Source organism: Pecten maximus, chromosome 2 (genome assembly GCF_902652985.1).
Source record: "Pecten maximus chromosome 2, xPecMax1.1, whole genome shotgun sequence".
Taxonomy (NCBI): domain Eukaryota; kingdom Metazoa; phylum Mollusca; class Bivalvia; order Pectinida; family Pectinidae; genus Pecten; species Pecten maximus.
In genome coordinates this window covers 51249895-51265871 of record NC_047016.1, presented here as the reverse complement: position 1 = coordinate 51265871, position 15977 = coordinate 51249895, and the positions used below count along the sequence as shown (strand labels likewise).

At 35.1% G+C, this 15977-nt stretch overlaps 2 protein-coding genes across 2 annotated transcripts; one reads left to right on the top strand and one right to left on the bottom strand.

The window, feature by feature from the left end:
- Window positions 1–2135: 2135 nt before the first annotated feature.
- Window positions 2136–6782, bottom strand: LOC117322417 (MKI67 FHA domain-interacting nucleolar phosphoprotein-like). Its single transcript, XM_033877322.1, has 5 exons — window positions 6641–6782; window positions 5049–5180; window positions 4477–4585; window positions 3317–3534; window positions 2136–2806 (listed from the first exon to the last, which is right to left on the bottom strand). The coding sequence occupies exons 1-5, from the start codon at window positions 6761–6763 to the stop codon at window positions 2174–2176; spliced, it is 1215 nt and encodes a 404-aa protein (XP_033733213.1). The 5' UTR covers window positions 6764–6782; the 3' UTR covers window positions 2136–2173.
- Window positions 6783–9360: 2578 nt separating this feature from the next.
- LOC117322416 (putative malate dehydrogenase 1B) lies at window positions 9361–15747 on the top strand. Its single transcript, XM_033877320.1, has 6 exons — window positions 9361–9453; window positions 10498–10610; window positions 11084–12179; window positions 13031–13161; window positions 13907–14060; window positions 14722–15747. The coding sequence occupies exons 1-6, from the start codon at window positions 9432–9434 to the stop codon at window positions 14913–14915; spliced, it is 1710 nt and encodes a 569-aa protein (XP_033733211.1). The 5' UTR covers window positions 9361–9431; the 3' UTR covers window positions 14916–15747.
- Window positions 15748–15977: the final 230 nt, after the last annotated feature.

The window sequence follows — 15977 nt, the reverse complement described above, 5'->3', positions numbered from 1 at the left end:
AAATTGTCGATACAGAGGAGGAAACTCAAAATGGACATGAAGAGATAATGCCAAGTTATCAAAGTAAGAACCGGTGTAAAGACAACATAGCCACTAGGTATGATCAACGAGCATCGAACAAGTCTAATTTCTTATAACGTAAGAAACACTGTATAGCTCAACTGCAAGTGAGCATGACGTCATTCCAGGTCATAGGGGTCAAATTGGCTAAATTATTTTAACGACTTATCAATAACCAAGAGGCCCAGAGACCTGATATTGTGGTTGTAGCGTTCTGGGGTGAAGATCTAACAAGTTTGTTCAAATGGACGATTTTGACCTATATTCCAGGTCATGAATCAAATTGACTAAACTCTTTTAAATGAACTCTTCTAAAACCAATTGGGCCATAGACCTGTTTCTTTATTGGGCATGTATCCTGCTGGAGAAAAGAGCTACCAAGGTTGTTCAAAAGAATGACCCTGACCTGATTCAAGGTCACAGGGGTCCAATTAAAATAGGCTACAACCACAAAGTCAGGACGCCTGATATCAGGTCTGTAGCATGCAAGGGTGAATGACTACAAACTAAGACCTTGACCTACAATTAAGTTCACAGGGGTCAAATATGCTGAAAATCATGACTTCCAAATAACCATGAGGTTCAGAGACATGATATCGGACTTGATGTGTGCTTAGATGAAGGGCTACCAAGTTTGTGCAAGTGAATGACCTTGAAGTATAAAAGGTCACCTCCGCGAAATATGCTAAAATCTATTAAACAATTTTTTTCAATAATCTAGATTCTCAAAGACCTGATATTGAGCCAGTAACATGCTAGAGTGATGGGCTACCTAGTTTGTTCAAATGAATGACATTGACTTACATTGAAGGTATCGGGGGTCAAATTGGCTAAAATCTTTAAATGACCTTTTCTCAGTAATCCTTTTCTCAGAGACCTGATAATGGGCCTGTAACATGCTGGGGTGAAAGATTCCATATTTGTTCGAAACAATGACTTTTGACCCATTTTCAAGGACACTGAAGTCGAATGTGTTAAAATCTAAACAACTTCTCAATAACCAAGAGACCAAGAGATTCGATATTACATTTGTACCAAGTTGGAATGAAGGGCTACAGAAATGATTTAAATGTATTGATCTAGTCTATTGTACATGTATTTGAATAGAGTGGTAGCATCTGCATTAATGACTAGATCAACCTTAAAATTGCATTAGAAGCAGGTGATTGATACTGGCCAATTGGGCCTCTTGTTAACATATATAGACGTTACATTTGTATGACCTTGAAAAGGACTGAAAGTGATTAATTTGCTGTTTATTGAAGTTGCTTGTATTTCTGCTTTTTAATATTTTCCTTCTTATAATCTTCACTTCACAATAATTACTAAAATAATTTCAGTTAACCTTTGGTAAGTTCTAGCAAAACCATTACCCTAAACATGTCTGTTGATAAAAATTTGGCATTTTTTCCGGGCTGATTGTCATGAGCTTCCATGAATTATACCGAAAAAAATCTTACTTTATATTATATTATAAACAACCAGAGTTCAAACTACCACTAGCTAGAAAATTATAGTTTTTATTGAAAAAAATATGTTCGAACTATTTGCCTATTCCAACTAAATGTAGGTTTAATGTACTTCTCTTTCCTATTTCCGTTGAAAAAGGTAGTTCTATTGCACTTTGTCATTTCGACTGTTTCAATTACATTTATTTTTTAATATTTCAAGTCCAAATAATGTTGAAATCGTCCTTTCTACGGTTCATTTGATTTTATTGACTTACAGTACTTTCAGTAAGAAAGAAGTAATGACCCAGACAAAGAATGTGACCTTTTGCCCTAGAGGAACCTTGGCCTTCACCCTTGGGTGTATGGGCTAGAAAATGACATGTAACATATTGTCATGCTTTTATTAATGTATCCATGAAAATTCATTACCTACATGTATCAGTGATGAACATGAAGTGAATTTGACCTTTGACATCAAAGTGACCTTAACCTTCAGCATACAAACTACTAATGGTAGACAACAAATGCACATAGCATTGTTGTTGTTCATATATATCGATTAAACTTATTTAACGAAAGTTATGGCATCTCTGGATGGAGGAATAGATAAGCGACAGATAATTGTTTTCCTTTAAACAAAGATTTAATGGTCAGCCTGATCATTACAGAGACTTGCGCTTGGATTTATTTTTTTTCACTGAGGAAGAAGATCGTGCGGGAGATTTAGAATCAGTTGTCACAGTCTTTTTCTGTCTTTTTCCTGTGGTCACCGGAGTTGATTCCTCACCGCCTCCTCTAGCCCGTGTTAATTTTGGAGGCATGGACTGTGCTAACTTTCGTTTTGAAACCCTAATAGCATTTGGGGGTGTCTTAAAACTGATCTCCTCATCTTCACTATCTCCAACAAGTAAAGATTTGTCTGCATTTTCTGGTTCTGATCTTAAAGCCATTTTTGTCTTTGATTTTCCTGACTTTTTAGTCTTGGAATTCACACCCTTTTTAGGCATCAACTTGACAGACGCTTCAGACTTATCCGGTGTTTCAATCATTTCAACGTTATTTCCCTGTTCAGCAGTCTGGTTTGAACTAGACTCTGATTGCTTTGATGCTTTGAGTTCTTCCTTGTTTTTTATAATGCGTGCCTTGTTCTTGGCTCGTTTCTCCTTTATTTGTGTCATCAATGCTTCTTTTGCTCTTCGTTCAAATTCTTCTCTTATCAGCTTCCTGTCTCGATTTCTTTCATGATTTTTTTTCACTTGCACTGCAAGCACCTCGGATTCTTCCTTGAGCTGATCCTACAAGTTAAACAAAAGACAACATAACATCACATATTATGTGGCACAAAGTTCATTTAAGGATTGAATCTTGCTTTAGTGGATTTCATAGTGTGATGAATTGACTTGCTCTTGTGAAAACTTTAATCATCAATTCATTACCCCATGAAATCGACCAAAGCAAGATTAAATCTTTATATTTCAGTTAACATATATTTTTTCCTTAATAATTTAAAGAAGTACAATTCTACAGTTACTAGAACTTGTGCAAGTCTAATGGATTGTGTTGAAAAAGTAGTCTGTCTTGAGAGAGTGTTTTGGATTGCAAAAAAAAATTTGGATAGAAATGGCGGACGAAACACAGTGCTCTGGTCAGATGACCTAAAAAATAATCTTACAAAAAATTACTGAAAATTGGTCTGTTGTTAGGTTCCTCCCCTTCATCTCCAGCGAAAATCTCTAAGTCTATCAAAGTTTCCTACAATCTTTTTATCTTTATTAATTGACAGAAAGTTATGTATATTTACTTACCATGCCAGCAAATTTAAACTCTATTCCTAGAGCTTTGAGCTTCTCTGCCTTTTTGTTATTTTTGGACATGAATTTCTTCATACTCTTCAGCTGATCTTTTTTACATTTGATTTTATTGTAGACATTTGCATCCTTCCTTCTGCTCTGAAATGGCACAACACGCTTACGTGCCCCTTTGAAGGTATCTTGATGTACTCTTTCACTTGGAATAAACTCGCCTGTAATGAGAAAGGTTTATGCTGCTACTGAACTTCAAATCTTCTGTATACTTTTCTCATTGAATACATATATACCATACTGCAAATGTATTTTCCTATAAAAAATTGTACTACAAATGTTGTTTCCCATTGAATATTGTACTACAACTGTATCTTCTGTTGAACATTATACTACAAATGTATTTTCCCATAGAATATTTTACTACAAATTTTTTTTCCCTTTGAACAATGTACTACAAATGTATTATCTTTTTGAACAATGTACTACAAATGTATTATCTTTTTGAACAATGTACTACAAATGTATTTTCCCATAGAATATCGTACTATGAATATTGTTTCTCATTGAATATCGCATTACAACTTCATTTTCTATTGAACCTTGTACTACAAATTATTTTTCGTGGAATATTGTACTACAAATGTTATTTCCCATTCAATACCATACTACAAATGTAAATTCCCTTTGAACAATATACTACAAATGTATATGTATATCTTATCTGAATTTTACATATTTTACAAGCATTTTTTTTTTTTTATATTTTGCATCAATTTTAAAATTGCAATCTCAATAAAAAGTCTGTTGGACAATACTAAATTTTAACATTAATTTCATTAATCTATAAAACATAAATGCTCTGACATATAGGCCGAGTTAAAAATCTGAAATGGATATCTCAAAGGCCTTAAACTGATACATGTAAATAAGCTTAACCAGAATATTGTATAGTGTTTGACAAATTATGCTTCAATCAAAATCTTGTCACTATATATATGGACAGAATATCACAAACGCAAGGAAGTACCCTGGCAGTTATTAATCTACAGTGTATACATACACCTGACAAAAGAATCCCATTGTATGGGAAGATTATAAATAAGATGAAAGGACATTCATACATAGCATACCTACAGTCATCACTTGAAAGGTTAACTTACATTTCAGAAGTCTTTCAAACATGAGGTAGTTATTCATTGTTTCTGCAACAATTTTTGCTACATCTTCGTATAAAAACTCCACAAAGGCGTATCCTTTGCTGTGTCCTGTCTGTAACGAGAAATTTTGCATTAAATTTACATATCCAAATTATGAACTGTGCAGTATTTAAAAACAAGCAAGATTTATTTGTTTTTAGTTGAATGTCATCACAACAGCCACAACTGGTATCCTGTCTTGAAAAAAAAAATTGACCATGAATCTAAAGCCAATTCTTTTATTAAAAACTACACTGTAACAGTATGTGCCAGTACAAAATCAAGGCAATTTCACAGTTTGTTCACTATTTCAAAACAATTTGTCCATCAAATAATTACTTTTTGAGAATTAACCATAACAAAATCAAAGATGTCAAAAAGTGATTCATGGTGGCCATTTCATTAGGCAAACAAAGATGATAACTTGAAAGATGGTTGCAATTGGCTGATAATACTTAAATGCTTTTGAAAAGTCTAGAGTTGTTTTTTTCTTCAAATAAATACAATTTAACTTGTAATTCAAAACTCTGTGATACCTTTTTGCTCCTGGAGAGTTTGAGGCGTGTAACCGAACCAAACTGTTGAAAGAAACTCTTCATCTGTGGCTCATAAAACCCACGAGGAATGTGTCCAAGGTAGATAACTCCTCTGGGGGCCTTACTGTGGTCCTGTAATGGAAACATGAACAATAAACTTGGGTGCTGACTAATCAATTACAGTTGTACATGTGCTGTATTGTAGAAACTGCCTCCTATGAATCTAAGCTTGATATTTGCAATGTACAAGTTTCATTGTGATTCCATCATCAGTAGAGTTGTGTATCGCAAGCTTAAAGATGGGTAGCGTTACGATTCATATCGCGATACAGGGGTCACAATATGACACGTATCATGATATACGAGAAGCTGAAGACCTATCAGATATCTGGTATTCCATGGGCAATGTACAGTAGTCATGTTTGTGTTTGTGGTATTTCTGGAATATTTGAGTCTTTGTCTACAGGTGTTAAAAAAACATATGTTTTGTCTGTTTCCCACAAAGCATTCTTGGATTTATATAATTTGGATTTGGAAGAACTCAAACAGGCAGCTTTATAGGCTGCTGGAACAGCCTTGCAAATTGTCAGCCATGTTGTTTACTACAAAACGTAAGCTAGTCCATGTTGTTTACTACAAAACGTAAGCTAACGTTGGTCAATGGAGATAACTACAAACTTTCAAGTATCGCGATACAAATCAAGGATAGACGATGCATTGATGTACCACTCTGCGATTCAATACATTGATGCATCGGTGACTGAATCGTTTAACCACTTACTAATCATCATGCAGTATACTATAATTAGGATTTAAGGAATTTTTCGATTGCAAAATCCAAATCAATTATATCTAAGAATTTTAGGGAAAGAATGTATTCATTCAACTATATAGCTACCAGACATATTTATTTACTTATATGTCCACTAGCTATAGCAGCTAGCCTCAAAAGCTAATCATGAGTAATAATATCAATACGTTGCCCTATATTTCCTCTAGTCCGACATAGTACACTTGGACATTTTGACATATAAATGTCTGGTCTAGTACACCAGACACATTGAACAATGTTCAAGTCAAGGCATTCTCAATTAGTCCTTCAATGTCTCAATTGCCAACTGAAACAACTTCACTGGGAGCAATATGTGCTTTTATGTTGGTCTTACGCATGATCGGTACTTAACTTTGAGATTGAGTGCATAATAAAACCGCGTTCTTAGATTTTTTAGTAACAAAGCTTTACCTCATTTGGTGTATATATAATAGGCAAGTTTAAATTTGCGTATGATACCGAAGTTGGTGGTTTTCCCCAGTCTGATCAGATAATGATCTAGTTCTCCCTTATCACAGTGCAATTTCCTGTTCAAGTCTGGGGTCAGGGCTAGCGGAAACTCGGGCTAATCACATGGATTCAAACAGACAATAGACATTATAACGAAAAGGTGCGCCAAGTATTCGGCCAGGGTACATCCCTACATGAACAATTCCAAATTCTGCGACACGTTTTGTGTCGAAAATGTTCGACAGCTGACATCAGTCCGATCGGATTTTCGAAAACGGAAAGATAACAGATACTTTGTGGGTTATGTTACCTTTGCTTTGATGTTCTTTACTTTGTTTTCAAATTCGACTTGCTGATCTGCTTCTAAACAAACATTTGGAGGCATTTCGAATATGTTTTCTTCAGGTCCACGTTTCTCAGTGGAGGCTGCCATCTTTGTTTCGTCAAAAAGAACGTGATGCATTGTGGGCGATCTTCTCGCCCAGTCTAGGGGAGACAAATCTTACAGACGCGTCTCTGTAACTTTATGTCCAAGTCTATGACCAATTTAAAACAAAAGGTCGTTGTATAGTTGTATACAATACCCGAAGTTAGAAACGTTATGCTATTACAATACTGCTAAAGTTTCAGCTTCTAATTGTATTTTCAAGTGAAAAAAATGCACAGTAACTCATCTTTAAACGTAATAAAGTAATGTTGTATTACATTAAGATAGTCCAGTCAAGTTAGGGTTTAATCCGAACATAATAAACCTTTGGGAAAAAGCATTTTTCGTCCTAATCAGGGCCAAGAAAATAAGCAAAATTGCTTACTGGATCTACTTTGAATTGTAACAATTAAATCTTGGATATTAATGGGTTTTAGGTGATTGACCAGATTGCAATTAAACCAGTCAATGTATAACACAGATTAGACAAAAAAAATCAATATAGGAACTATATATTGCCTCAAAGAAATAATGCACCATGATTGAATATTGCTAAAAGGCATTCAAATATTTAACATATTGGCTTTAATTGATTGCATTATTAAGACAAAAGATAATCATTGATATAAATACTAACTTGGAATAAATACATTGAAATATGACATTGTATTAAATTTTCTTAAATAAGAGGTTTTGTTTTCCTACAGTGAAATTTATTAACCTTGCAAGTTGGCCTGTGGTGCTGATTTGGAACTGTTTCAAAGTCCATATTGAATGATTTCCCAATTCATGTAACTTGTAAATCAATGATTGCTAAAGCTCACCGGCGCCAGCAAACACACTATGCATTCATTCTTTATGTATGCATAAGCATGTCATTTTGAAATTGTATGTCACATAATATCGCTCCTAGACCTCTAATGGATGTATAAACCAAATAAGAAGGGTGTGGACTTACAAGCTTTCCAAAACTTACCCCCAAAATCTTTAAAGAGGGTTTTTGTGCCAAACAAATTAAGTCCATTAAATGGTAAAATGCCAAAAAAATCACAATTTTTTTCGGCATGATTTTGCCATAACATCACTCCTGGACACCTAATGAATGCATAAACCAAGTTAGAAGGGTGTTAGGTGCATACTTTTGGACTTACCCAAAACATTTTAAACTGGATTTTGGTGCTAAAAAGTTAAGTCCACAAAATGGTAAAATGCGACAAAATCACAATTTTGTTCTGCATGCTTTTGCCATAGCATTACTCCTAGACCTCTAATGAATGTATAAACCAAATTAGAAAGGTGTGAGGTGTATACTTTTGGACTTAGAAGCTTTCCAAAAACTGATCCCAAAAACCTTAAAGTAGGGGTGGGACGCCGACGCCGGGGTGACAGCATTAGCTCTCGGTTACTCGTAACCGGTGAGCTAATAATATGAAAACTGAAAAGATCACGTAACCATTTTCTGTTCATATTCTCCTTAGCAAAAATGACAGCTTGCACAACATATCTGAAAATCATGAAAAAACCATACCCTTTCTGATGTAGATTTGACCGTTCATCAATCTAACAATTTGATCAAACGTCAAACTAATGTTTATGTTGATGTGTGATTATGCTGTGGGGATCTGAACTGCTTCAAAGATATAACCCAGAAACAAAGTCAGGATTCAACATGATTGCATTTAAAGAAAATATAAGTCCTTTGGGGTGGGGAAAGAATCCATGGGTCTATTTTTTTTACATCAGGATTGTGTACATCTCTTGATGCCTAGCAAGACTAATATGATTATGGGGTGATCTGAATGGTTTCAAAGATAAAACAAAAGAAATTAGTCTTCAAGGCTAGAGAAAGACCCCAAACCCCGGGATGTTACCACTGAAATATCAATGTCATACATTGCTTAGTCCCATAGAAGAAGTGATTAATATCAATATTGCCAAATGGACCCCTTTTGGCCCCCGTCAGCCCCACCATTTCTATAATTTTGAATCCCTAACCCATAAGGATGCTTCCAGTCAAATATGAGCAATTTCCATACCTTAGTTTCAGAGAAGAAGTTGTGTTTACATCAATTCAGCCAAATAGACCCCTTTGGGCCCCGCCCCTCAGGCCTACAGGGGGTCAGCCCCACCATTTGTTCAATCAGAGACCTAGTTCTATACTAATTTCCAATTTTGTATCACTAGAAGAAGTCGTTTTATATCAATATAGTTATATTGACCAATTTTGGCCATATTGTATTTTAACTGATATTTTGACATGAACTACCACAATAGTATGGTCCTTGTGATTTATTGGAATTCAGTTAAATTAATAGCTCTTGGCATTAGCAAACGAATATTTTTTCTCGCATTTATGGCCAACAGTAGTCTACAGAGTGCGAGGGAGCGTTATGAAATTGTATGAATATTGAACTTCAAATGTAGTTCATATATTATCTATCAGGTAGATTTGGATTAAATATTAAAATTCTGATTGCTTAATATTGTATTTTCATTTTTATTGGTGTTTTTTTTTATACTGGGGAATAAATCTGAATCCCGGGTCGCAGAGCTCGCTTACGGTTTTTATTTAGTTTATACTAGGGTCGTCATTTGAGGTACCTCGGATTTCTTCATTGGACGAAAACGAAAAATCGAAGTGTCCCGATAGTATGCCTGGCAACGACAAAACAAGATGGCGAAGGTGGTCATTGCGGGTACGAAACTCATTGACATTTCTCTGTTTCTACTATATTTAAGACTGATGATAGACTTCTGTAGGGCAATATTTGAATAAGACTGAGTTCCACTACTTATATTACCGTCTCTTTGACTTTGTTCGTGTTAGTACAGCGTAGGGTGATGTTTGTTATCAATAAGCACAGTCGTCTGAAGTTCTGACAGTAAACTGAGATATAATACCATATAAAAAATAAGAGTATCTACTATAAAAAAATAGTAGATACTCTTATTTTTTATATGGTATTATATCTCAGTTTACTGTCAGAACTTCAGACGCCTGTGCAATAAGACGATTTCATTTCTGTCCGGTCTGTGCTTATTTATGTGTCGGAACGAAAGATGTCACAGCTGTTTTAGAAACCTAAATATTGAATCAAACGAGTTTATCTGAGTTATCATAAATTTTAACGTTACTTTTTCTTACATTTTGCACTTCAATGCTGATATTAGACTCTATGCCTGTATTTGTAATGGGAAGGAGTAACGAAAAACTAGCGAACTCTCCCTCTAACATACACCCTACTAATAGACTAAAGGAATTCTCCCCACTAGACTGAGATAGTGACATGTACTTTCCACTTTTACACTACTCTCTTCCCAAAGTCTTCGAGGAAGCCTCTTAATATCCTATAATGAATATATGTAGTTTAATTTTGATTGGTAAACGGTACCAAATCATAATAAGAAGGAGTAATGAAAAATACACTGTCCATCTACCCGAGTAGATATCCTACCACTTATTTAAAGAGAAATTCCTGCTTGCCTGAGCTAGTAAGATTACCTTATATTCTCCACTTACATACAACGAATACCCATACGCTACCATCTATAATCCCTGCCTTCATTTCATTCCATCCATAAGATTGTCTTCTTGTCTAAATGGCATGACAGTGGTTTTCATTAAAGCATCACTTCAGATATATGAATCATACACTGCAGAGAATTCATTTTTGTCAAAGAATAATTTGTTGCTTTCACTGCTGTCTATATTTGTGCTCATGTTTTCTTATCAATTCCAGGGAAAGCTGGCTGTCCATACTATGCCCGATGTGAGCTCCTTGGAGACAAATTAGCGAGAAACCTCCCAGACTTTAAGCTCCACAAAATTGTGAAACAGAATGGTGAATGGGAGGTGAGATTGTGATTCACATATCAATCAACATCAGTCATCATTTCTGAAGCTCTTTGCTAACATGCAAACATGTCAATGACAAATAATTTCATTCTGGAATTTTCTGTTTCCATTTCAACACTAAGTTATAACATTAAAATATCTAGTGTATATCTTAATTTTCATAGTGTAGTGCAAACTAAATTTTCTATTATGTTGGAAATTCACAAAATGTTAAAGTATTGTTATGTTATTGTATATATATTTATCAGAGACCATTTGCTGCACAAAAGATCATCATTGAAAATAAATTTGAGAGTTTACTGAAATATATGATAAATAGAATCCAACACTAGCATTCATGAAAAAAAACCATGCATTGAATTTGTTTAACTTTATAAAGGCACTGACTCACACAGCAGGAACCTCTCTGACCTTTTACTGATCAATGTTGCATTCGAAATAAGTGAATAAATTGTGTTCTTTTATGACAGAAATGGCTGAAGACAACTTGCAATGAGCGTGGATGGTCCCACATGAAGTCACCAATAGTTTGGAGGGAGTTGATCGATCGTGGCGGGAAAGGTGTCCTGATAGGCGGCGCCAATGAGTTCCAGGAGTATGCTAATGGATATTATGGGATGGAATCGGAACTTCTTAGCTCTGATATGCTTAAAATTTCTAAAGAAAACCACAAATACAAAACAGAATTAGATGAGGAAGATAAGGAAATTAAAGCACAGAGTAAGCCTCTTCATGTATGCATTACTGTAGCTTCAAGCCCTGTGTGTTATGCCATGGTGAATGCCATTGCCAAGGGGGATGTTTTTGGCAGCAAGCAGGAAGTGGCTCTCCATTTATACGATGCAAATGACAAAACGGAAATGTTGGAAGGATTTAAGATGGAGGCAATTGACCTCGCCTATGGACTTCTCAGAGACGTGACAGTCGAAACAAATGTGCGTAAAGCTTTTAGTAACTGTAGTGCAATCATCCTCATGGATGAAGTCATCAAGAAAGAAGAGGAAAGCAAGGATGCATGGTACAAAAGAAATTCAAATCTGTTCTCTGGTTATGCTAAAATTATAAACGATGTAGCCAGAAAGAATGTGAAGGTTCTCCTGACTGGAGATGGACCGGTCAATTTTAATGTGTTTATGATGATTCAGAATGCCCCAGATATACCCCGTCAAAATTTTGCAGGATTGTCCAGGATGCTGGAGAACCACACGAAGGCTGTGATTGCTGAGAAGTTGAAGGTCAATTCTAGCGGTGTCGTGAATGTAATAATCTGGGGCAATGTCAGTGGCGAATACTACATTGATCTTGAAAACAGTCAGGTCCATGGTTACGAGGGGGCTGTTTGGGGACCGCCGTCTTTCTCCTTACCGACAAAAGAGATGATCTGGGACAAGCAATGGATTGCCAAGGACTTCCTTGAACTTGTCACGACAAGGAGAGCTACAATCGAGGGAGAGATGAAGCATGGAATATCCATGTCAAAGGCAGCAGCTATATCCACTATGCTGAGCCACTGGTGGAGCGGGTCTCCAAGTGGACAGACCTTCTCTCTAGCAGTATGCTCTGATGGTAAGTCAAATATGTCGAAATGCTATGTATTTTGAGGGTAAGAATATTAATGTGTGAAAATATGTTAGCTCCGAGGGTAAGTCTAACTGTGAAATGCTAGGTGCTCCAAGGGTAAGTTTAACATGTGGAAATATTAGCTGCTGACAGCTCTGAAGGTAAGTCTAACTATAAAATGTTAGATGCTCTGAGAATAAGTGTTAATGTGAGGAAATGTCAGGTGGACCGAGAGTAAGTCAAACGTATGGAATTTCAGGAGCTCTGAGGGTAAACGAACATACCGTGGAAGTGTTAGGAGTACCGAGGGTAAGTCTAACTTGAGGAAATGTAAGGTGCTCTGAGGGTAAGTCTAACTTGCGGAAATGTTAGGCGCTCCGAGAGTAAGTCTAATATGTGGAAATGTAAGGTGCTCTGAGGGTAAGTCTTACTCGTGGAATGTAAGGTGCTCCGAGAGTAAGTCTAATGTGTGTTTCACTGAGGTTTGGTGATGTAGACTAGATAGAATAAGTGTACTCAATATATGTTTTATAGGACACCTGTTTAAAAAATTGGAAAGTGGAGAAGGAGCCGAGCTATGATCTCTTATACTTATCTTGTGATGCTTTCAAATCCTGATTAATGATTTTCATACCACAGTTAACTTGCATGAATGTCAACAATTTCTGTATTAATTAGAAATATTGTGTTCAATTACATTAAGTTTGATAATTAAGATATATATTAATAGCTCTGTGACCATAGATCTGTAGGTGTAACAGAAATCCCAAACATATTCAGATCAAAATAATGTTGTATAAAGATTTGAGAGATGACCGCTGTTGTTGGAACTTACATGTTTCTCCTTTGTTTGTCAGGTTGGTACGGTGTCCCGGCAGGACTTGTTTATTCCTTCCCGGTAACCATGCATCCTAAGGGTTACTGGTATGTCGTGCAGGACATTGACCTCTCAGACGAGGTCAAAGAAAGACTCAAGGTCGCTGTACAGGTGGGATATTTTATATGTATACACATATATATATATTTACATTGTATATTGAAACAGAATTAACTTTCAAATTACCTATGTTATGTAATTTAAATTTACATTTGAAATCTCTGAAAAAGTAACTTAAGTATTAGAAAACATAAAATTATATATTTTAATGCTTGAACTGATTTACCAAATGTTTCAAACTCAAAGGAAAACAATAATTAACAATTTCTATTGTATATAATTAATAAATTATGAAATAATAATCAAATTCATATTTGATATGCTAAATTAGTACAACTTTGTTTGGTGGAGTTTTTCCACTGACTGTTTCCATCAACCAATTATTTCTAGTAAGGGAAATCATCAATATAAAGACAATCATTATATAAACGGAAATTTGACTTATGATCTGTGAAATAAATAAAATAAAAACAAATGATGGCTGAAACAAATTTAGACATTTACAATGAGTCACAATGCATTTCATTGAAATAATTGCTCCCAGAAAAAAAGTTTTCATGTATTTCATTATGTCAATGTGTACCCAAAGGGGTCAGCTGATGAATGGTATCAAGGGTTTGGTACATTAAATGAGCTTAATAAGCTTTCCCCTCATCTGTTTTGGAATAAAAAAGTGCACCGCTCCACCAGGAATGGCCGAGATTCAGTCATCTTCTGACATAGGTGGTGGGTATGTTAAAGTCTCACATTTTCATCCTTCTGTAATTTAATCAACCTGTTTTTAATTTTCTCTTAGGACTTGATATCAGAGAAGGAAATAATGTACCCACCACCAAAACCTCCAACCCCTTCCCCAGGCGAGGTCAAGGTCACCATTATTGACCCCAAGGAGGAAGCTGCAGCATCTGAGAAAGAGGAAGAAGAAAAGAAAGTTGAGTCAGGAGAGGAAGGTAGGCTCACTGATTAAGACTTCTCAATTCACTAAGATTTTGGTTAAAATTATAAATGTGATGCTTCTTGCTGTGGAACTCTTCTGAACTGGAGGTATTTTTCAGTGATATGATGTAGTAGTCTGTACAAAGATTGTTACTCTGTCTGTCCTACTGGCTTTGATTGTAGTTCTTCCTTCTCAGTTAATCAGTCAGTCCATCCTGCAGCTCTTCGTTTTGTCTGGAGCAAATACATAATTAAATTCAGCTTGTGGGTGCCTAACACAGTAGAGTATTCCATACTGAAATTAGAACTTTTGTTCCATTATTTACAGAGTTGTGGCCCTTTGATGACAATAAATCATTTTGTCTAAATATTCATCTCACTCTTTCACCTATAATAGTCAACGTTAGTACACGGATACATTTACTCATCTCTTGGGATGGCACATTGTGTAACACTGATATCAGCAATTTTTATTATATTACAGGGAGTTATTGCCCTTTATTTCATCAGAGTATTGAATTACTTTCATTAGATTACATTTACTATTCAATAAATACTATTCATGATATACTATAGTTCTGATGATTGTCATAAGGCACCATTACTCTTGGTTTATAATGAATCGTAACATAAAATTGTAACAATGCCAATACTTCTAATGTTTTTTATTAATAGGCAACACAACAGGGACTTCCGATTCAGCTGTAGAGGTAGATTCGTCTACAGAACCAAAGCTGGAGACGATCGTAGAGGAAAAAGGGGCCAATGACAATGTTAATGGTAATGCCGTAGGCAGCAATGAAAATGAAGAAAAGGGAGACAACTCCGGACAGGAAGCTGCACCAACAGAGGAATCGACTGCAGAATGATTAGGCTTCACAAAACAAGCTAAATATTGAGTGTGATACCTGTAAGTGGAGCAGATATTCCCAATCACACTTTCAAGAAGACTTTAAGAAGTTACAATTAGCACCTAATTGACGTGCATGTCCTCGTTACTGTTTTCACCAGACAAATTTATTTTAGAAAGGTTGTTAATATGGAGAAATAAGGTGTGACTTTGCATCGATATTGACTGGCATGCTCAAAGCCTGCATATAGGAGATTGGATACTGTCATTCATATATTCATGGGTAAAGAATTGTTTAATCATGAAATCTCTTTGAGTGTCCTTAGATTGGAAAGATAAAATATGGCATTTCTTCATGTTTAAAACTTGCTTGGTATTGCAATATGAATGTTATTTCGTCCATTAGAAAGGACTAATGCATAGCAGAAAACAAATTTTGTGACATTTTGCTTCTTTTAGAAATGAAAATCATTCTTTCAAACATATTATTTAAGTATGTTGATACTATTGTAAAATAATTGCATATTAAATGTCATGAAAATGAGCAAAGAAAAGAATATACATGAATTGTTGAGTAAATTCCAAACATGATTTTCAAATATAATGTTGAAACTTAAAAAGGGAATTTCATGTTTTAAAAAATGTTCTCGAATTTTTTGTTGTTGAAAATTTGAGAAATATTTCTTTTTTTTTCTGACTGATAAATGTGTACTGCTGCATGTGAATTGTACATCTGTATATAAACTTGTAAGACATGTATATATGTGTACATATAAATGTGTATCTATTGAAGATAAACTTCTCTATTTGTATATTTATCTATACTAAAATCCTAAATGATAAAATTCAAATCTTGTTGATTTTTTTATTTCTTAAAAAGGACTAGTAAGGAGATTTTTTTTTTTTACACAAAATCTGAATAATGATGAATCAACACAATCTAGCTGGCTTTGTCTACATTTCCATATATGGGTTGAGGTGTGGCTTGTTTTTTTTCTTTTTTTTTTTTTTGTGACAGCCATACGTCATTGCCAGTAAGCTAGAGATCAGTTCCAATTCCTATCATGGCACTTGACAGGGA